This window comes from Pollachius pollachius, assembly GCF_949987615.1.
Source record: "Pollachius pollachius genome assembly, chromosome: 17".
Classification (NCBI taxonomy): domain Eukaryota; kingdom Metazoa; phylum Chordata; class Actinopteri; order Gadiformes; family Gadidae; genus Pollachius; species Pollachius pollachius.
Window position 1 is genome coordinate 19,094,125 of NC_136950.1, and position 22,335 is coordinate 19,116,459.

General features: G+C 41.1%; 1 protein-coding gene and 1 pseudogene across 2 annotated transcripts; both read right to left on the reverse strand.

Annotated features, from left to right (window-relative positions):
- Positions 1 to 8,588: 8,588 nt before the first annotated feature.
- Positions 8,589 to 10,030, reverse strand: LOC307088580 (uncharacterized protein). Its single transcript, XM_079754513.1, has 4 exons — positions 9,870 to 10,030; positions 9,632 to 9,743; positions 9,322 to 9,399; positions 8,589 to 9,202 (listed from the first exon to the last, which is right to left on the reverse strand). The coding sequence occupies exons 1-4, from the start codon at positions 9,946 to 9,948 to the stop codon at positions 9,079 to 9,081; spliced, it is 393 nt and encodes a 130-aa protein (XP_079610639.1). The 5' UTR covers positions 9,949 to 10,030; the 3' UTR covers positions 8,589 to 9,078.
- A 3,478-nt stretch (positions 10,031 to 13,508) lies between these two features.
- On the reverse strand, positions 13,509 to 14,315 carry LOC307088582 (annotated as a pseudogene). Its single transcript has 4 exons — positions 14,237 to 14,315; positions 14,000 to 14,111; positions 13,715 to 13,789; positions 13,509 to 13,627 (listed from the first exon to the last, which is right to left on the reverse strand). The product of its transcript is annotated as an uncharacterized misc_RNA (transcript).
- Between the last annotated feature and the right edge of the window lie 8,020 nt (positions 14,316 to 22,335).

The window sequence follows — 22,335 nt, forward strand, 5'->3', positions numbered from 1 at the left end:
GTTGCTCAGTCACTCTGTGATGATTCCCGGGAGAAGTTGGATGTTTGGTGATTAGCATTCGGACCACTTCAACCACACAAACACTTGCTGTGTTTCGAAACTAACATTGGCCAAAATAAGTGTGTGCTAAAGCTGCTCGATTGTGGAAAAAATGAGAATCACGATTTTTTGGTCAAGATTGAAATCACGATTCTTCGAACGATTCTTTTTGAGTTTGAAAATAAAATGCATTTATTCGGCATTTAACAAAAAAAATGGTAACTGAGTTTTCAAAATTCTTAAACTACACAGTACTCAAACTGCTAGTTTGTTATTTTCAATTTGAAAATGTTCAAATTGAAAATACTGTACAAATAAATATGTATCCAGCTGTTGTAATAGCTGGTGTAAGTTCTATAAAACTTTCAATGAATAAAATAAATATGCTAGAACATTAAATAAGACAAAAAAACGTAAAAGTAACTTTCTCGTTTTTAGTGCGCGACAGATTTTTAATCAAACGTTTTTTACACTCAATACATGGCATTCTGTAAAATTATCCAGTAATGGATTAAGGCTAGAAGGACTGGCCTGGCCCATCATACTCAGAACTCACTGAAATGAACTTGTCTTGAACTTCAGAATCATTTTAGGTGAATATGGCAAATACTTAAAGTTTTTTTGCCAGAAACACCAGCCTGTTAAAAGGATCAGGCTTCAGAGATGAGCGCAAGCAGGAAACAATATTTCCACCAGTGCTAAAGACTCGCTCTGAAGAGGAACTTGTGGCAGGAATACACAAATATTTCCTGGCCAATTTTGAAAGGCGTGGGTGGGAATATCATTTGGGTATCTCCACCACGTCAGAGGGTCCTCCTCAGGATCTAGTGTCTCCATCTGGAAGTAAGACTGGATCTCAAGAGCAATGGCTTGGTCCTGTAGTGGAGGAGTGGTGGTCCCTGCAGCCTTGTCTGTGGCGACCTTGAAGAAGCTGCCCAGGCCCTTCTTCCTCTTCTTGCAAGCACCAGCATCCTCTGTATCCAAGAGGGGCTTCCTAGAAGCAAAAGAAGAAAATGGAAAACAGTTGTGGTTTTAATATCACAATATTTGCTTACAATGCATGCACTTAATCTGTTGTTATTATTATTATTATTATTATTACTACCCTGACACTGGCAGTCATCAAGTCCTTCATCTCCACTTTCAGTCGGTCTACAATGGATTCAAGGAGGTCTTCATCAACATATTTTAATTTGAACCTTGGGTCCAGGGCAGAGGCCATGTCAAGTAGCTCTTTTGTTGCTTGGTCACTGTATTTGTCATTGAGATACTCCAGTATCTTGTGTTTGATGGTTTTGGCAAGTTCTGTGTCACCCTCCGTTCTTCCAAAATTAAATTGTTGAAGAGGTGAAGGGTTGGTTTCACAAAAGACACATTTACATATTTCTCTCCAGAAAGTACATCCGTGAATTCAACCAGGGGGCTAAGTGACTTATTGACAGCTTCTAGCACATCAACATCCTGCCAGGAGAGGGTGAGATGTCTGAGTTTCCGTTCATTAGAGAGCACCTGGGCAACAGCCTTCTGCTGCTCAAGGATCCTCTCGATCATGGCCTGCCTAGAACCCCATCTGGTTTGACATTCTGTCTTCAGGGAGTGTTCAGGCAGATTCAACTGCTTCTGCACCACTTCAAGTTCCCCCTTTTTTTTCCAGCTATAGGAAAAACTGCTGACCAACCTCTTGCAGACCCCCATTGCACGGCCGATCCTGCACCTTCATTGAATTCTCTCAAATAAAAACACATTTAGTATCACATAGTATGACAGAAGAGCAATCATGCTATTATTTGGCTAGTATTGGGAAGTCCTCACTGCACCTGGGAAGTAATTCTGTTTGAAACAGATCCCTTTTCATGAAAAACATGACAACTGCCATCATAGATAATTTACTGAGAGATAATGAATGCAGTTCTGGGCTGTTCTACATCTCTGCCACACATTGATACACAGCCAAGGTATGTTTCCAAGCAATGTTTGTGAGTTAAGCTTGAGCTGAGATGAATAAAATATTATATTATAGGCATATAATATAATATATTTAGTAGGCTATGATGGCATAGTATAAAAAAGGGGCAGTGGCATGATATGGCCAATGATATTGTCCTAATTATTTTGTTATCTGGTTCACTGTATCATCACTTATCTAACCTTCATCGCTTTTTGTACACAAAAATAGCGTAAAGTGCAAAACACCCTGCCGCCGCGGCGCCCCTAGTATAGCACATAGGAAGCGTCGTGCTGCGGCACCTCAACAGGAATATAGTCGAAAAAACTTGCGACGCTGTGAAATAGGACAGTGGCGTGAAGTGTAGCGCCGGTGTGGAGGTGTACATAGAAAATAATAGGGGCGGCTGTTTTGACGTGCGCCGTTCGGCGGCGGTGTGTTTTGGACTTAATTGTAGCCTATACTCACCCATGGCCAGGTGCAGTCTGTGCCCGAAGCATTGGAGCCTCAGCTATCCATTGACCTCCGGCACAAACTTTATATTAGCGGCAATGTCTGTGGTGACGCAGATGAGCTTTCCCTCGTTTAATCCCCATTCCACCAGAGCTTCCCTCAGTCCATGGGGGATGTTGCGTCCAGTATGGTCTTCGGGCATGAACGCCGTTTGGAGACATCTCACTCTCAATGTAAATTCGGTATCAATGAAGTGCACAGTCAGGCTAATATATGGCTCCATCGTGCGGCTTGACCATAGATCTGTCGTTGCTGCGAAGTTGTCCGCTATAGACACTTCTTCAACTTCTTTTCGACATTTCTCATACATATTTGGCAGAACCACTCTGCTGAAATGGGGCCAGGATGGCAACGCATACCGTTTGTCCAAAGTTTTGATAAGCTTCTTGAAACCCTCATCCTCGACTTTACTGATAGGGTGCATATCTTTAGCTAAAAAATACCAGATGGCAGCTGTGATTTTCGTGTGCCTATCCGAATTCGACGGATAGGGAGTCGCATTATACAGAGTGGTTGTAATCGTCGTCTTCTTCGAATCCGTAGTGTTGCCATATTAGAGAACTTGTTTTACCCTTTTCATCGAGAGAATGCGGCTGTCCTTCCTCTGCCATCTTGCTCGCGCTGTTCTCTGAATAAGGTCACCACACACACACAGCTCGCGGGGCCGCGTCGAATGCTCTGGGGGAGGGATTGGATTGCGCACGCGCGTCTCTTTCACAAAACCTCACAGACAACGGAAAATTCCAAAAGAATCCTTCCAACTCGATTTCATCAATTTGGAGATGGTTTGACCCAAGAATCGAAATCGTGATCAAAATTTGATTAATTGCACAGCCCTTGTGTGTACCGTGTGTTTTTTCATGCATGTCAAATAGGGGGCAAAAGTGTAGGCTACGGTGACCTTCTGCTCCACAGCCTGCATGGAGGCATCCTTGAGCAAGAGACCCAAACCTCCTCCTCAAGGAGCATGTTGGAGTTCCCTGCAAGTCCCTCCAGATAGAAGGATCTACGACGTGAGACGGTCTGAAAGCAGACCTAGAAAGAAGAAGTTCCGTTAGTGGAACAGGAAGGCAGAAATTCACCTTCTGAGTTGTTCGTTCTTTTCTTTTTTTTTTTTTTTATACTTTAGTTTTTATTGAGTTTTTAGCACATCTCAACTACACATATTAAGATCAACTTGCAGATGTCAATTTAGTGCAGATAAAACAAACATACAATAATGAACAAACAATTGTAACAAAAACAAACAAAAACGGAGCCTGTGGGAAAACGTGGCGTAGATAAAAAGATGAAATACATACCTATGTAAAGATTAAGCACAGCTCAAGTAGCTGCCTTACACTTGAATGCAAACAGACTGTGAGCCAGTGTCCTTACAGTTTGTCTAAGTAAAGTATCCACTTCTGCCATCTCTTAGCATACAAATCTAACCTCAAACGTATCACACAAGTCAGTCGTTCCATTGACCTTATTTCCTGAATGACATCAAACCATTGTTGCTGTTTAGGTGAATCAGGTTTATACCAGCTTCTAGTTATGGTTTTCCTTGCTGCTGTTAGGAGTACTTTTACAAAGTATCTGTTCCTCTGTAGAGTAACCAGTGAAATGTGACCAAAGATCAAGACATTGCATGACAAAGGAATCTTATATCCAAGCACATTAATTAAGATTAAATGTACATCTTTCCAAAATGACTTCAGTTTTTCACAACTCCAGAAAATATGCGTGTGGTGTGCTTCTAAGCAGCCACACTGTCTCCAACATGGTTGGGGTGTTGAAGATGCTTTACTGCTGATTTTAGGTGTAATAAAAAAACACACCAAATTTTTCCAGTTGAATACCCTCAGTTGTTGAACTTGTGGAAGTATGTTGAGTTTCACACATATCGTACCATACATCTGATGAAATGTCTACATTTAATTCTTTTTCCCACCTTAATTTTAGATACAATGTTGAGTTACCCTTACATTCCATAATACTGTCAAAAAACATGGAGATTACTTTTACACTTTTACTATTTGGTTTATATGCATTGATCATATTTATAACTGGGTTTATTTCGTGAGAAATTTCCATCTTCATTTCTTTATTATAATAATCTCTAAATTGTATATACCTAAATAAGTCCCGATTATGAAGAGAAAATGTTTCTTTTAGTTTTTGGAAAGTCTGTAATTCTTTGTTTTTTTCCATCAGTGTACACACTGCCTTAATACCTTTTACTCCCCATTGCTTAAATATGGCATCATTTTCTCCTGGTTTAAATTGAGTGTCAAAGGCTAACCATCTAAGTGCTTTCTGGTCTTTCCTTAGTTTGAATTGCCTTACAAAATCAAACCAAAACTCCAGTGAGCCAGAGGTTATTGAATCTATTTGACTTTTGAGTAATAGGGGGATTTCTTTTTCTCCAAAAACCGACTGGATCTGATAACCCTCAACATATGTCTCAATTTCCTTCCATCTAGCAAAATAGTTATCATTACACCACAGAAAAAGGGGACGGAACTGAGCTGCATTAAAGTAATCTTTGAGATTTGGGAGTGCCATTCCTCCTTTATGCTTGGCCAACTGCAGTGTTGTGTATCTTATTCTAGGCTTCTTTCCATCCCAGATAAACCTAGAAATAAGTCTATCCCAGGTAAAGAACTGGTGTTTAGGAACCCCTACTGGCAAAGCTTGAAACAGGTATAGCAATCTAGGCAACGTGGTCATCTTAATTGCATTTATCTTACTGCCAAAATCCAATGGATAGGTGGACCATCGTTCAATATCCTTTTTAATATTCTGATTAATCAAATTATAGTTTGCCTCGTATAATCTGTTCAAATTTTTTGTCATGATTACCCCTAAATATTTTATTTCTTCCATATCCCATTTTAAATCATGCCTATGTTTTATTTCTTCTGAAGGCTTGTAATTAAATGACAAAAGTTGTGTCTTTGTAATATTTCGTTTGTAACCAGCATAATAATTAAATTCTACGAGGATGTCCATCAATATGGGGAACGACTTCTCAGGATCCACTAAATGGACCAAAATATCGTCCGCGAATAAACTAATTAAATGATCTCTATGTCCAATTGTGATGCCTTGCAGTTGTTCATGTTGACGGATTGTCTGGGCCAGGGGTTCAATATAAAAAGCAAATAACGTGGGGCTGAGACAACAACCTTGTCTAGTTCCTCTTTGTAATATAAATTATGGAGATAATGACCCATTAATTTTATTTTTGCTGTTGGTTGTTGATAAAGTGTTCTTATTAAATCTACAGATTGCTCATTGAAGCCAAATCTATCTAAAGTTTGATACAGGAATTGCCAATTGACCCGATCAAAAGACTTTTCGGCGTCAAGGCTTAGCATTACTGCCTTTTTATTTTCCCTTTCTATTCTATCTATCAAATGTAGAGTCCTTCTAATATTGTCATGTGTTTGTCGGCTTTTTACAAATCCTGTTTGGTCCTCGTCTATTAATTATGGGAGAATATTCTCAAGTCTTTTTGCGATAATGGCTGTGTACATTTTTTAATCTACATTGAGAATTGAAATAGGCCTATAATTACTACTATATTCCCTATCTTTGCCCTCCTTTGGGAGTATTGTAATGACTCCCTCATTCCATGATGGCGGAAGTTTACATTCTCTTTTAATCCAATTAAATGTTTTTTAGCAGGAGTGGAGCTAGTTCTTCTTTAAAGGTTTTATATCACTCCGCAGGGAAGCCATCACTACCTGGAGTTTTACTTGATTTTAAGTTGCCAATTGCATTATTTATTTCTTCTAGTGTAAAATCTGCTATAATGAAATCATTTTGTACTTTGCCAATACAAGGCAAATCAAGTTCATTAAGAAACATTTGCATGGCTTCCACTTTGGTATTAGAGGTCTCTGTATACAATTGTTTATAATAATTTAGAAAAATGGCCTCTATTTCCTGTGGTTGATATTTCAAATGATTTGTTTCTGGGTCCCGTATCTTATGGATGGAACTATCCACTTGTTGTTTACGCAAGCGTCGGGCAAGTAATTTGGCTGCTTTAGGACCTGATTCAGTTGTTCGTTCTTTTCACCGGTTGCGTCACACAAAGTATAGTTAGTGTTCCACCGTCTCTTTCTGTGAAGCTGAATCTAATTCCAATCAGGTGGTGTCATATCCTTTCTGTCTGTCCTTATCCTGTCCTCCTCTTTTATATAATTCTATCATAGTCAGCTCTGAGATCTCTGAAAGTACTCTTCACTAACAGAGCAGAGGCCAGAACGTTTTCATAGCCTGACCTGTGGGGATATCTGTCTTACGTTTAAGATTTAATTAGAATGTTAAGCAAGTCATAAAAAAACGGTTGTGAAATAATGAAGATAGGCCGCAGCATTTCATCAGACTCATTGGAATGACAGTCAGTTGGACATGATGACATAAACATTCTCGTTTTAGTTTCGACATCATGGGGTTGGGGCGAGTAACGATGGCAAGACTGTCCTCCCATCTTTTTAACACTTTTGTCTATCAATTTTGTTCTAATCGTCCGTACACCATTGAACCCCAATGATTATTGAGTGAGAGACCACTGTTCGGGGTGACCTGGAAGAGGATCACCCCTAACAGTGGGGGTGATCCTACGTATCCTACCTACGCGTTCAATGTACACACTTATTGTATGTTGTACGTCCTGGCACTTAATCTACACACTTATTGTATGTTGTACGTCCTGGCACTTGCAAATAGTGCTTAGCATTATGTAGCACCTTATCCCAGCTATCTTTGTTTAGCACAGGGAATGGGTTAAGCTACCAATTGTTAGTGCTTGGCACTTGGTTCCATGGACACCCTTACCGTACCGACAACCATATATTTTCTTCTGACAAATGTACTTATTGTAAGTCGTGTGAGTTAAAACGTTAACATGTTGAAGTATGACAGACATGGTGTGGGTGTGAGGGAGGCTGGGGTCGGGAGGGGTGAGGTCAGGAATCATAAGGAGACTCCTTGTCAAAGTCGAACCACAGGCCCAGTAGGAAACAACTCGTGCCGTGTTCCTCATTGCTACAGTTGATTTGTGTGTCATACAAATTCAATGAACCTCATTTGTGCAACTTCATCTGATCTCATCACTCAAGCAACCCCCCTCTTTATTGATCTCTGTGCTGTGAAGGAGAGAACGAATAAGGCAGATCAGTCACAGACACATTTGAGTGAAAAAAGGCAGCCTCGCTTTATTAGTGCTCCATGTGCTCAGGACTCACAAGTTCAACTAGACTCTGCATAAAAGCGTCATGCCGTCATTGTGAAATGTGCTTTGCTCCATTGAAACACTATGATTCCATTTTGTTTTTTCGGGTCGAACTACGCACATTCTGCGTGAATCCGCACTTTGTGTGCGTTGGGCGTGACAGACATGCAACCACAGTGTCGTTGCCAGGGTGTTGGACTCACAGACGAAAGCAGTGGGTTTCTGTCTCCATGACCTTCAGTCTACCGGTAGAACAAGATGCCCTAACCCCCCAAAGGGAAGCCCTTTTATGGATGTATCGGACGTTTTTTTCAAGTCCCTTTGGGTGAAAAAGGGAAGGAACTCAGAAAGGAAAGAGGAAGGGGGATTGCATACCAAGAAATGACGTCTCCTATGTCGGTTTCTTGGAAGGCAATACAGGCCCTGATAGACAGCAGTAATTCAACTTATTGTGTGTTGTACGTCCTGGCACTTAATGTACACACTTGTTGTTTGTTGTGTGTCCTTGCATTTAAGAATAGTACTTAGCATGGAGTAGCATCTTATGCTAGCTATCTTTGTTGTATACAGGGAATGGGTTAACCTAGCGATTGTTAGTGCTTGGCACTTGGTTCTATGAACATCCTTACTTTACTGACATCCGACAACAATTAATTGTTGTTTCTCTTTCTTCTGACCAATGTACATACTGTAAGTCACTTTGGATAAAAGCGTCTGCCAAATGCCTTAAATGTAAAATGAAAATATAAAACAAGGACAGAATGAAGGAAACTGATTTGGAGGCAGTTACTGAGGTTATCTTCAAAGATTGGGGTATAGATGCCAAAAGACAAAATCATGAAATAATGAAGATGGAGAGTCAGGTTATAGAATAAGACATATATTATTTATATTCAAACACAACAAATACTTTTGAATATTAAAATGCTAAAAACTTATAAATGAATAAATAGCTAGAACCTTCATCAAATCCCGTGAACTTATTGAAAAACAACGATACAACATTGTAACATAATGCGCTGACATTGATAAATACAATTAATAAATAGGACTCTCTTTTGAAAATACATTTAAATGTCGTGCTATATTATCATAATTTAATAAATAACCTGTTTCGGGTTGACAATGTAGAGAAGAGAATTAGGGCCACATGTGATTCTTTTTCTTGAGTTCTGACTTCAAAGCAAAAAAATCACGTGTGGCCCTAAACCACTTCCAAAAAAATGCTTGTATATCTGGAGTTCTCTAAATTAATTTAGAAAAAAACTCAAGCAGTTCATTTTCGTTTTCCTCTTCAAAAGTATCTGGTCAGCCATCTTGGAGCTCATTGGCCGGCGCTGAATGAGATGCATTTCTATTGGACGGTATAATGCGTTGAGGGCGTGCCGGTGGTTCCCTCCAATGGTGGAGGAGAGGAGCTGGAGGTGATGAGCTTCAGGAGGGAGGGGGTGGAGGCCAATGGTGTTCTTTTTGTCGCCCTGTGAAACACAGACACAGAGACTCAGTTTGTTTTTCATAATCTCTGTGTGAATGAGTTTGTGAAAGAATGAGTGTGTGAGTGAATGAATATGTCAGTGAATGAGTGAGGGACACATACCTTAGCTGCCTGAGCTTCTTCATCACCCAGGGCTCATCATGTTTGAAGCAGTACAAAACACCACTCTCTGTTTGGAAACTACACAAAACACAGAGACACCGTGAGTAGTCTGAGCCTTGGATGACACCCTATATGAGGTTAACACATCCTAACACACACGTTCAAACGAAGACACACAACCGAAAACACGTTCAAACGGAGACACAGATCCTAAGACACTTTCAAATGAAGACACACATCCTAACAAACGTTCAAAGGTAGAGATGTTTCTTTTGAAGAACACATTCATTACATATGGCTGGTCACTTACATGATGGCATTGACACAGTGATTGTTTCTCTTTTGCACCATGTAGCCCACGATGGTTTCAGTGATCTGCTGTGTGGACACCTTGGTGCAGCATTCAGAGAACTTCTCAGATGCTGAAGAAGAGACAGAAAGACGGTTAGTTTTCCCTAACGTTCACATTGTAAGATGGCAGTCCGTACCTTGGTTCTCCTGGTGTACCCTGAGAACCCAGGGCACCATCGTCACCATCCTCCCCTCACCTGCAGATCCTTGTCCGGTCAGAGCGACCACCACAGCCAGCAGCAGCAGGCTCTTCGTCGCGGTGCCACAGGTCGTCATCTTCACTGGTTCTGATTGACTGATTTTGACGATCGAGAGATAGAGAGGAAGACAGCAGAGAAGATCTGGTGTTAATGCTCTTCTACCGTTAGAACAGTTGACTGCCCTCTCTTAGCAGGGAGGGATATTTATATTGTGAAAAGGAGAAGTGCTGGAGTTATGTCTCTCGACCCTCCCTAGGGAAGCCCTTTTCCGACCGCTTTCTGACGCAATATCGCAAGTCTCTGTCAAATCCGTTTGCTCTGGAAAAGGGAAGGAACCAAGAAAGGTAAGAGGATGGAGGACTGCAAACCTAGAAAGAATGCCTCCTACGCCTTTTGTTTCTTGGAAGTTAATTCAAGCCTTATTTAACTGTCGGCCATGTTGGTTCTGCTGCGTCTTGAAAGAAATGCACGTGGGATTAGAACCAAAATGGCCACTAGGTGAGCGACCATGTAATCTTTTGTTTATGTGACTGGTCCCAATTATTTCCATTTTAGTTAAAACATAATGCTGGTAAAGGTACAATGTGGTTAACATGAGTCTGATGTTTCTACATATCAGCATTGGTTTAAAGCCATATTGAAACAACCTTAAAGTAAAATAAATATATACAATTTGCTACCATATATATCTACCCCAATATGTACACCTCTGGTTGTCCCAATAGCCACTCTGGTCGGCTCTGTCCAGGTGTGTCTGCAGAACTTGCTTCCTTGGAATGTGTTTAGTAACTCTACATATAATATTGGCTGCATGTCTTCTTTCCTCTCATCCTCACCTGTAAATCATTTGGATGAAAACAGCATCTTCTAAATGTTTTTATCGCCCCATTTTTAGGACATGCTCCATGATTTACACTGCATGATTCAGAATTTTGGTCTTGTTCTCATCGTTTTCACGCGATTGTTTCCTCATTTTATCCCCAAAGGCGTTTCCTCAGAATCACTGACTGTCTGAAAAGACACTTGAGGTCATTGTTTCACTTCCTCTCCCTACGAGAGCATTTCAATGAAGTGGGGAAAACTTGTGCTCAAACTTTTGAATGAGACAAATATGATGACAAGCAGGAAAGAGAGACAGGCAGACATACAGCCTGATAGATAGATAGACATAAAGAGAGAGAGATTTATTGGTGGATAGACAGAAAGGGATGCAGAAAGAAAGAGTGACAGACAGACATACAGCCAGATAGAGAAAGATAGATAGATGGATATAAAGAGAGAGATGTATTGATGGATATATAACAGAAAGAGGCCGACAGACAGACATACAGCCAGATAGAGAAAGATAGATAGATGGATATAAAGAGAGAGATGTATTGATGGATATATAACAGAAAGAGGCCGACAGACAGACATACAGCCATTTACATTTACATTTAGGGAATTTAGCAGACGCTTTTATCCAAAGCGATTTACAATAAGTGCATTTGTTACAATAAGTACATTTGTCATAAGAAGTGAAACAATATATCGCTGTCGGTACCGTAAAGATGTTCATAGAACCAAGTGCAAGTATTACAATCGCTAGGCTAACCCAATTCCTGTGTAAAGCAATGATAGCAGCTACTGTAGATGCTAAAGCCAGATAGATAGATAGACAGACAGACGAACATGTAGATAGATGGATAGATAGATAGTCATACTGACGATAAGGCAAGGGAACTTTATTTATATAGCACTTTTCATACACAAGGCAGACTCAAAGAGCTTCACATATAAACATTGTCATACAATAAAATAAAATAATAGGTAAGTAAAAGAAGATATATGCAAAAAATGAGTAAAATAGTTCGGGAGTCCAACCCGACCTAAAGGAACTTGGTCCTTTCTTTGGGACTCCAACCCGGATTCTAGGACTCTAACCCAGACAGAACTTGGGTCTCAAACCCTTCAGTTACCCACGTCAGGACTCCAACCCGACTTAAAAGAATTTGGTCCGTTCGCCGGGACTCCAACCCAGATTTTAGGGCTCTAACCCAGACAGAACTTTTGTCTCAAACCCTTATCCTTTCTCTGGTATCAGATCATGTATCTTTCAGGAAAAAATAGAAAATAAAGGCAAAGTTTAAAGGGCATTTTAGTAATAAAATAGAAAATAAAGGCAGAGTTGCTTTTAGCAGAGCTAAAGCAAACATAAAAGTCTTCAGTCTTGATTTAAAGGTGGGCAGAGTAAGCGTTAATCTAAGGAGCCACACCCCATGCTCATGAATCACGTGCATACCTTAGTGACTGACCAGGTTACCATGGGAACAACTAACAACCTCCATCACATGCCCCCCTCCCTCAGTAGACACAAGGTTCACATTCCCAGACATCACTCTATCACGCATTGACTCACTCAATCGCTTTAATAGAATGGATGTCATGTAAAACAGATCCCATTTGTGAACTTGCTGGTTCATGCAGACTCATAATCTCTCGACCGCCCTCTAGTGGCCAGAGTGAAAAGAGTTCAGACAAATTACTGTAGATTAGAAAGATGAACCAAATTTATGAAGATATATAAGGATGCAAGTGAACCGGGCGTGGTATATTTAGATAAATTAAATGAACAGAATATGTTTGTTGTTCACAGAAAATAGAATTAAGGCTTAAGGTAATTTAAGGTTATAATTTAGGCCTTCCACGAACCAAACATGCTGTCCATGTTCATCTCAAACTGGAGAATGGCATTCTTATCGCACAATCACATGATTTACCACGATTCCCTTAAAAGATATTAATTATTGGTGCTTGTTAATATGCATCGTATCATGGATGACGACAGCAATATATTGTTTCTCTTCTGATAAATGTACATGTAAGTCGCTTTGGATAAAACAATCTGCTAAATGCCCTTAATGTAAAAGGAAAATGTAAAACAAGGACAGAATGAAGGAAACCAATAATCCATAACTTAAGAAGCAGAGTGACACTTCTGAGAGGCTCTAAGGCTGACCTGTTCATGTGCTCAGCTAAGCGTTTTTGTTTACAAATTTTACAAGTAGTTAAGTAATGATTGATTTGGAGGCAGTTACTGAGGTTATTTTGAAAGATTGGGGTGAAGATGCCAAAAGACAAAATCATTAAATAATGAAGAGAGTCAGGTTATAGAATAGGACATATTTTATTTATATTCAAACACACAAAATACTTTTAAATATTAAAATGATAAAAAGGTATAAATCAATAAATGACTCGAACCTTCAAAAAATCCAGTGAATTTATAGATAAACAACGATATAAAATTGTAACATAATGCGCCGGCATTGATAAATTCAATTAATAAATAGGACTCTCTTTTGAAAATACATTTAAATGTCGGGCTATATTATCATAATTTAATAAATAACCTATAACAGGTTGACAATGTAGAGAAGAGGATTAGGGCCACATGTTAATCTTTTTTTTTTTGTTCTGACTTCACACTCAGAACTCAATAAAAAAAATTCAGATGTGGCCCTAAACCACTTTGAAAAAATGCTTGTATGTCTGGAGTTCTCTAAATGAATAAAAAAAAAAGGTTCTAGAAGTTCATTGTTTTCCTCTTCAAAAGAATCTTGGAGCTCATTGGCCGCCGCTGAATAAGATGCATTTCTATTGGACGGTATAATGCGTTGAGGGCATGGCGGTGGTTCACTCCAATGGTGGAGGAGCTGGAGGTGATGAGCTTCAGGAGGGAGGGGATGGAGGCCAATGTTGCTCTTTTTTTCGCCCTGTGAAACACAAACCCAGAGACTCAGATTGTGTTTTTCATAAAATATGTGAATGAATACGTGAGTGAATGAGTGAGGGACACTTACATAAGCTGCCTGACCTTCTTCATCATCCAGGGCTCATGTTTGGAGCAGTGCAAACCACCGCTCTCCGTTTGGAAACTACACAAAACACAGAGACACCGTTAGTAGTCTCTTAGCCATGAATGACACCCTATATGAGGTTAACACATCTTAACACACATACTACCACACGTTCAAATGAAGACACACATACTAACACATTCAAACGAAGACACACATCCTAACAAACGTTCAAAGCTAGAGATGTTTCTGTTGAACACAATTCGTTCCATATGGCTGGTCACTTACATGATGGCATTGACGCAGTGATTGTTTCTCCGTTGCACCATGTAGTTCGTGATGGTATCAGTGATCTCCTTTCTGCTCACCCTGGTGCAGCATTCAATGGGCTTCCAAATTGCTGAAGGATGGACAGAGAGACGGTTAGTTTCCCTAACTTTCACATTGTAAGATGGCAGTCCGTACCTTGGTTCTCCTGGTGTACCCTGAGAACCCAGGTCCCCATCGTCACCTTCCTCCCCTCACCTGCAGATCCTTGTCCGGTCAGAGCGACCACCACAGCCAGCAGCAGCAGGCTCTTCGTCACGGGGCCACAGGTCGTCATCTTCACTGGTTCTGATTCGCCGCTCTTAACGATCAAGAGATAGACAGGAAGACGGCAAAGAAGATCTGGTGTTAATGCTCTTCTACCGTTAGACCAGTGGACTGCCCTCTCTCAGCAGGACAGGGATATTTATATTGTGAAAAGGAGAAGTGCTGGAGTGATGTCTCTGTCGTTCTTACTCTCTCTCTCTTAGCACACAATCGCTCGTTCGCCCACTCATTCTCTCTGTCTGTAGATCTGTAGATCTATATGTACATCTATATATTTATATGTATATGTAAATATTTGTATCTCTCTCTCTAACTATCGATCTACCTAAAACATGTCCCGACCCTCCCTAGGGAAGCCCTTTTCCGACCACTTCCTGACGCAATATCGGCCATGTTGGTTCTGCTGCGTCTTGAAAGAAGTGCACATGGGTTTAGACACGTGTTTAATCGGCCTATTTCAGCAGTAACACTCCGGTGCTCCAGCACTTTACATCAGTTATCCTCCACCTCTCGTCAAACGATCCGTTCACAGGAACACAGATGCTAGTATCCACATTAGCATAGCCAGTCCTTCAGCCTGAGTTCAGGGTCACTCCCCACCCCCTCTCATAGACAGTTGCAGGAGTTGCTCAATCACAGTGTGAGGATTCCCGGGAGAAGTCGGATGTTTGGTGATTAGCATCTGGACCATTTCACCCACACAAACATTTGCTGTGTTCCGAAACTAACGTTGGCCCAAATAAGTGTGTAACATGTGTATTTTCATGCATGACAGTCGAATTGGGGGCAAAAGTGTAGGCTATGGTGACCTTCTGCTCCACAGCCTGCATGGAGGCATCCTTGAGCAACAGGCCCAAACACAAACCTCCTCCTTAAGGAGCATGTTGGAGTTCCCTGCAAGTCCCTCCAGATAGAAGGATCTACGACGTGAGACGGTCTGAAAGCAGACCTAGAAAGAAGAAGTTCAGTTAGTGGAACAGGAAGGCAGGTATCACCTTCTGAGTCTTTCGTTCTTTTCACCGGTTGAATCACACAGAGTATATTTTGTGTTCTACCGTCTCTTTCTGTGATGCTGAATCTATTTCCTATCAGGTCGTGTCATATCCTTTTTTCCTGTCCGTTTCCTGTCCTCCACTTTTATATTCCTATCATAGCCAGCTCTGAGCTCCCTGACAGACCTCTTCACTAACGGAGAAGAGACTGAACGTTTTCATAACCTGACGCCATATCTGACTTAGGTTTGGATTAATTTTGAAAGTAAAGCAAGTCATAAAACGGTTGTGAAATAACGAAGACAGGCCGCAGCATTTAATCAGAGTCATTGGAATGACATTGACAAGTGCTAGTTTTTGTGTTGAAATCATGGGGTGGGGGCGAGGAGCGATGGCAAGACTGTTCCACCCATCGTTTTTACACACTTTAGTTCTGTTCGTCCAAACACAGTTGAACCTCGATTATTGATTATTGAGTGAGAGACCAATATTAGTGGTGATCTGGAAGGGGGGGCTGGTCTCAGTGGACCACCTAATGATAGAGCGTGTAGTTTAGCTTGTTGACCCCCACCCCCGTTATACACTTATTGTATGTTGTACATCCTGGCACTTGCAAATAGTGCTAAGCATTATGTAGCATCTTATCCTAGCTATCTTTTTTGTATACAGGGAAGGGGTTAACCTAGTGAATGTTAGTGCTTGGCACTTCCTTACTGTCCTTACTGTACCAACAGCGATATATTGTTGTTTCTCTTTCTTCTGACAATGTCGTTAGTGTAAAATGAAATTGCAAAACAAGGACAGAATGAAGGAAACCAATAATCCATAACTTAAGGAGCAGAGTGACACTTCTGAGAGGCTCTGAGGCTGACCTGTCCATATGCCCAGTAAGCGTTTATGTGTAGATATTTTACCATTAGTAAAGTAAAGGTTGATTTGGAGGCAGTTACTGAGGTTATTTTCAAAGATTGGGGTAAAGATGCCAAAAGACAAAATCATGAAATAACGAAGATAGTCAGGTTTTAGAATAGGACATATTTTATTTATATTCAAAACACACAAAATACTTTTGAATATTAAAATGCTAAAAACGTATAAATTAATAAATAGCTAGAACCTTCAACAAATCCAGTGAACTTATAGATAAACGATATAACATTGCAACATAACATTGACATTGATAAATACAATATATAATACAATAATATATATTCATAAATACAATATATAAACAGTAATCTCTTTAGGAAATACATTTAAATGTCGTGCTATATTATCGTAATTCAATAAATAACCTAAGTAGTAGATAAGGGACACCCCTATGGCCGATTCGAGAGAACTTCCGTTTCCGGTCTAGAACCGTGAGGGTGGGGTTCTCAACAGCCGGGTTTTTTTGAGGGGTGGGGGGCCGCTCTCTGTGTGTGTGTGTGTGTGTGTGTGTGTGTGTGTGTGTGTGTGTGTGCGCGTGTGCTTGGGTAGTGCCTAGACTATGTTTTTTATTGGGGGTGATGCTATGTGTTTGGGTAATGCAATGTGTTTCATGTTTCTATGATTGTCTATGTAAAATCTTTATCTATGTGTCGCCGATGCTCTCTGTGTGACTAAAGCAAATTTCTCTCGTGAGAGAGACAATAAAATTTTCTCCAAGGGGCCTGATGTTTGGCCCCTTGGCTTCCAGGAATAGATGATGACTCAGATGTCCTCTCTCTCTCTCTCTCTCTCTCTCTCTCTCTCTCTCTCTCTCTCTCTCTCTCTCTCTGGAGAGGGGGACGGGGGGGAGAGAGACGAAGGGGGGGAGGGAGGGGGGGGAGAGGGCGATGTAGAGCGTGTCTCCGGCTGTCTGTCTGCGGTTCCTTTCTACAACCGACAGAGACACTGAGGCCCCCCCCCCCCCCCCCCAACCAAAACCCAGGGAAGAGGTCCAAGGATAATATCGGAAAAACATTTGTTTTATTTATAATTTCTGATTCATTTATTATTATTATTATTTTTTTTGGCATTTTTCAAGATTTATTTGACAGTACAGAGTTGAAACGGGGAGACGGAGAGAGGGGGGGAATGACCTGCAGTAAAGGTCCACGGGTCGGACCCGCCCCAAATCATTTATTATTATTAAGGCACTTATGCAAGCATTATTTACTAATAAAATGAGATCGGCTGAACACACAAGAACATTCAGTTGGATCCACTGAGTTGCTTATTACAATTATGCTTCATTAACAAATACAGAAGAAAAATAGTCCCTTACATGGACAAGGAATGGACAAGGAATTGAGATTCAGTTTAAAGTAATTTACAACATTATCCCACAGACCTCTTGGTTATTATGAATAAAATATAAAATCTGCTTTTAATTATGACAAAAATAATGACATCATTGTTCATACCATATTCATTAACCGTTGAAATGTAGGTGGTGTGTTGCGCAAACCAAAACCCATAACAGTATACAAGAACAGGCCGGACGGTGTAATAAAGGCAGATATTTCCCGAGCTCTTGGAGTTAATGGAACCTGCCAGTACCCTTTTAACAAATCAAATTTGCTTACAAAATTTGCTGCACCAACCTGGTCAATACAATCCTCAATCCGAGGAAGTGGAAAGGAATCAGACTTGGTCACTGTATTCGCTTTACGAAAATCGGTGCAACATCGAGGTGATTTATCGGATTCCTCAACTAACACGCATGGAGATGCCCAACTGGAAGAGGAGGGTACTGCAATTTGATTATCCAACATGTAGATTACCTCACGGTCCAATATTTTCCTCTTTTCTGAGACTCTGTAAAATCTCTGCCGGATGGGCTTAGCGTCGCCAACGTCAATATCATGCTCTATCAGATTTGTTCTAGACGGCGTGTGTCATAATAACCCTGGATAGCTTGCAATCAGTTCAGCTAACTCAGTTCGCTTCTCAACAGACAAATGAGACAACAAGCCATCCATATTCTTTAGACATTCAGAGTTCTTCAGACGACCATGCAGTACAGAATCATCTGGCACTGCCACCTCTTCTCCCCCACCAAAACCTGACTGCACCACTATACCAGCAGACAACACTGGGCGCACTTCAGATGGAATTTGTGAAACCTCAGATTCATTCTGGGTACATACACGACCATAATATGGTTTCAGCAGATTTATGTGGCAAAGTTGGTTGCTTTTCCTGCGATATGGAGTGGAAATTAAGTAGTTAATTTCAGAGAGCTGACATTCTACAATATATGGACCCTTAAATTTAGCTTGGAATGGTGACCCCACAATTGGTAGCAAAGCCAACACTTGGTCACCCTTACTAAACTGTCGTCTCTCAGACCATCAATCATACAAACGCTTCATTTTTCCCTGTGTTTTTTCTAAGTTTTGTTTTGCCAATTGGCCAGCCACATGAAGCCGGTATCTGAACCCGTTTACATATTCTCTCAAATTTGACGGAGGTTCCTCTGTGTACCACTCATCTCGAAGCACTGCCAAAGGACCACGTACTCTGTGACCAAAGACTAAATCATTTGGACTGAATCCAGTACTTTCTTGACACACCTCCCATTCTGCTAAAAGCAACCATGGCAGACCTTCCTTCCAGTCCCCCTGTATCCCTCTACAATACGCTCACAATAAAGACTTCAGAGTTTGATGAAAGCGTTCTAAAGCTCCTTGGCTTTGTGCATGATATGCAGATGCTTGACTATGTTTGATGTTAAGTTGCTTTAGAACTTGGGAAAACAAATTTGAAGAAAACCCTTGATCGCTCTGAATAATCTTTGGTATGCCGAATATTGAGATGAACTGAGTTAAAGCCTTAACTACAGATTTGGCTGTAATTGTACACAACGGATAGGCGGCAGGATAGTGTGTCACCTGACAGTTAACAAATACTCTGAATCAAATTTTGACTTCGGCAAAGGTCCAACACAGTCAATTATTATGTGTTCAAATGGCTTATCCACTGCTGGGATTAGAGAGAGTAGGGCAGGCTTTATTGTCTGATTTGGTTTACCTGTAAGTTGACAAGTATGACAGTTCTTGATATACCCTGCCACATCACGCTTAAGACAAGGCCAAAAGAAATACCGCAGAATGTGACGGTACGTTTTCTTAACTCCCAGATGCCCAGTCTGGTCATGAGAACACTGCATCACTTTATTTCGATACTTAGTTGGCATTACAACTTGGTAAACTGGATCACCAACACAATCCAAGCCCTGTGGGACCCACTTACGGACCAATACCTCATTCTGCAGAAAGGCCGCACCGGATCAAACAGTTCACTCAATGAAGCATCCGCTTGTTGTTCAGTGATAAGTTCCTGCTGGGAGATAGACAGAGAATCAGGCACATGCAAATCCCTCCCACAGTCCAATTCTTCATGGTCAAATGCCAAATCTTGCGGTTCTGAATCTTTTGCTGCCATTTCCCGTGTCACAGCACAAGCAGTAAAGACCTCAGGGAATTCAATTATACAATCAGCTGGGTTATTCAGCAACGGTGAATATGTATCAGGTGGGGCACTATCAACCCAGCCATGATTGCCAGCTTAATCATTACCAAGAACAACATGGACTCCACTGAGTGGCAAAGCAGGACGAACCCCGAGTTGGACATCACCAGTTCCAAGGCCACAAGCTAAACTAACTTTGTGCAAAGGAACACTGAGAGTTTCTAAACCCATTCCCTGCACTAGCAGACAGTCACCCGTGTCCATGTCCTGAGAAAAATGCACAACAGAAGATAATATGAACGAGTCCTTTGCTCCTGTATCTCGTAGAATTTTTACTGGCACTTTATACTGGCCACCAGACACAAATACAAATCCATCCGAGACAAATGCTCCAAAACCAGAAAAAAAATCCCATTTCCGGTTTTAACTTTATTAGAAACAACTGGAAGTTACCTAACTGGAACACTTTAGGCAGCTGGTTTAGCAAATGTATTGCCTCCTCGGTTAAACCTGCTATTCAGCAAGGTGCAATCTTCTTTCCAGTGTCCTCTCTCATGGCAGTAATTACAAACATCATCAAAGCCACCTGAACGTGAACTACGGTTCGGCTTTGCAGACTCCGACCACGACATTTTAGCAGAGCGGCCAATATTCTTAGCATGCACATTTGCAACACGGCTTCTCCCCAACTTTCCTTTTCGAGCCATGATATATTTGTCTGCCAGAATTGTTGCTTCATGAACAGTTTTCACTCCACGCTCATCAATATGCGTGGCAACTTCAGATGGAATACAATCTCTGAACTGTTCCAATACAATGAGATCACAGAGATCTTTAAAATGAATGACCCCTACAGCTGAACACCATCTATTGAAATGTTTGGACAACTCTCGCAAATTCCACGTTTGTCTGTTTATCAGCCGTTTCCCAGGACCTGAAGCGTTGCCTATAGGCATCTGGCACCAACTCGTATGCTCTAAGAACTGCATATTTTACAGTGGAATAGGTCTGACAATCCACTGCACTAAGTGCGGAATAAGCTTCCTGGGCTTCTCCGGTGAACACTAATTGTAACATAACAACCCAGTCAGTTTCAGGCCAACCTCTCATATCGGCAAAAAGGATAAAAAATCTTGTCTCGTGTCTGGATCTTTCTCGTCGAACTTTGGTATCAGACGCAAATTACGAACCACATCAAACCCTTTTACCTGTGCTGTAGCGGCTTCTTCACACGATTCTGAACCCTCAGCATTACCCACAATCATACCTGCTTTAATAAGGTCTAATCGGTACTGTTTCAACCCCAATTTTTCCTTTTCCAAAGACTGTTTTAGGTGCTCTTTCTCCATCTCTGCATTTAGCTGCAACAGCAACAGCTCCTTTTGCTGCTCAAATGTTAGACCTACAGTAGGAGAAACAGACTCAACCACAGCATTACTTTGCACTGTGGCTGGCAACACTCCACTTTCAATTAAAGCAGCCCTCAGTGCCCCTTTAATTTCCTCCTTTAACGTTTTATCCCCAATGTCAACATCATAATGCTCCACGAGCTTCAAAAGTTGGTCTTTTGTGCAACCATTCAAAATCAGAGGGAGATTGAACAAAACTACTGACACTTCCCCACTAACTGCCTATCCAAAACTAAATAATCTCGACCCTAGTGTTCATGCAGCTAGCGGTGGGTATTTATGCACTGTAAACCAGCCGGTTTCAAAGGCGACCTGCAAGCAGACAACCCCCAAGATCCTTCGGACGTGCTCCCGAGACAATTGTCTGAAAACAATTGACACTACCCACGTTGCCACAGCACAGGATTAAAAAAACTAAACAAAGAAAAATTCACACAACCCAAAGGGGAAACTCAACTGAAGCCTAACAGTGAAAGTTCAAATTCAGACGTGCTCACCAGACAATCAACTCTGTTAGCCTAACCTCAGCAAATTACCCAATCAAAAGCTCAATCCCCAACCATGCACTACTGATCCACAATACTAAACCACAAAGGAGCTTCAAAATATATTAACTAGTGCACCAATTAACTGATAGAATCACCAAAACAAAGATCAAGACATACCGGCCTCCCCAAAAACCAGTACTGAGCACCTTTTAATCCCAAAACTAATAAATCCCTTCAATTATCGCCCAGACCGATTACCTCCATTATGCAAGGTTAAACCCTAACCCCTTCCCCATAATGCCTATAGAGTAAGCTAGATGAAGCAAGTACCAGTTTAACTACCAAAAGTTTTACCGTCATTGAAAAACTCACCAAATTGGTCGGACAAGCCCCCATTTGCTACAACCTGGCTCAACGGTTGTAACATTGAAGGGGAGGCCACACCTAGTCTTGTATGAACATAACGGATTTATTAAAGAATACTGTGAACAACCAAACATAAAGGAAACAAAGGATCAGGCTGCAGGCCAGGGAGAGAAGGAGCCACTTGATCAGGGCCGCTTTATAGGCTCCTGAGCCAAGCCTGCTCAGGTGAGCTGCATCCTGTTAGGTGATGTGGCTCCACCAACCAGCTCCCTGCAAGCCAGAACACAAAAGGAGCAACACCACAACACAAAGCCAACCCTGTGGCCGTCACATCATAG

What these genes read in the sequence shown, in the direction of transcription:
- LOC307088580 (XM_079754513.1), bottom strand. Translation starts at nt 9,948, where the DNA reads ATGACGACCTGTGGCACCGCGACGAAGAGCCTGCTGCTGCTGGCTGTG. An exon ending in GACCGGACAAGGATCTGCAG is followed by an intron (nt 9,744 to 9,869) that starts GTGAGGGGAGGA and finishes TCTCTTCTTCAG; the next exon opens with CATCTGAGAAGTTCTCTGAA. An exon ending in AAGAAGCTCAGGCAGCTAAG is followed by an intron (nt 9,203 to 9,321) that starts GTATGTGTCCCT and finishes TGTGTTTCACAG; the next exon opens with GGCGACAAAAAGAACACCAT.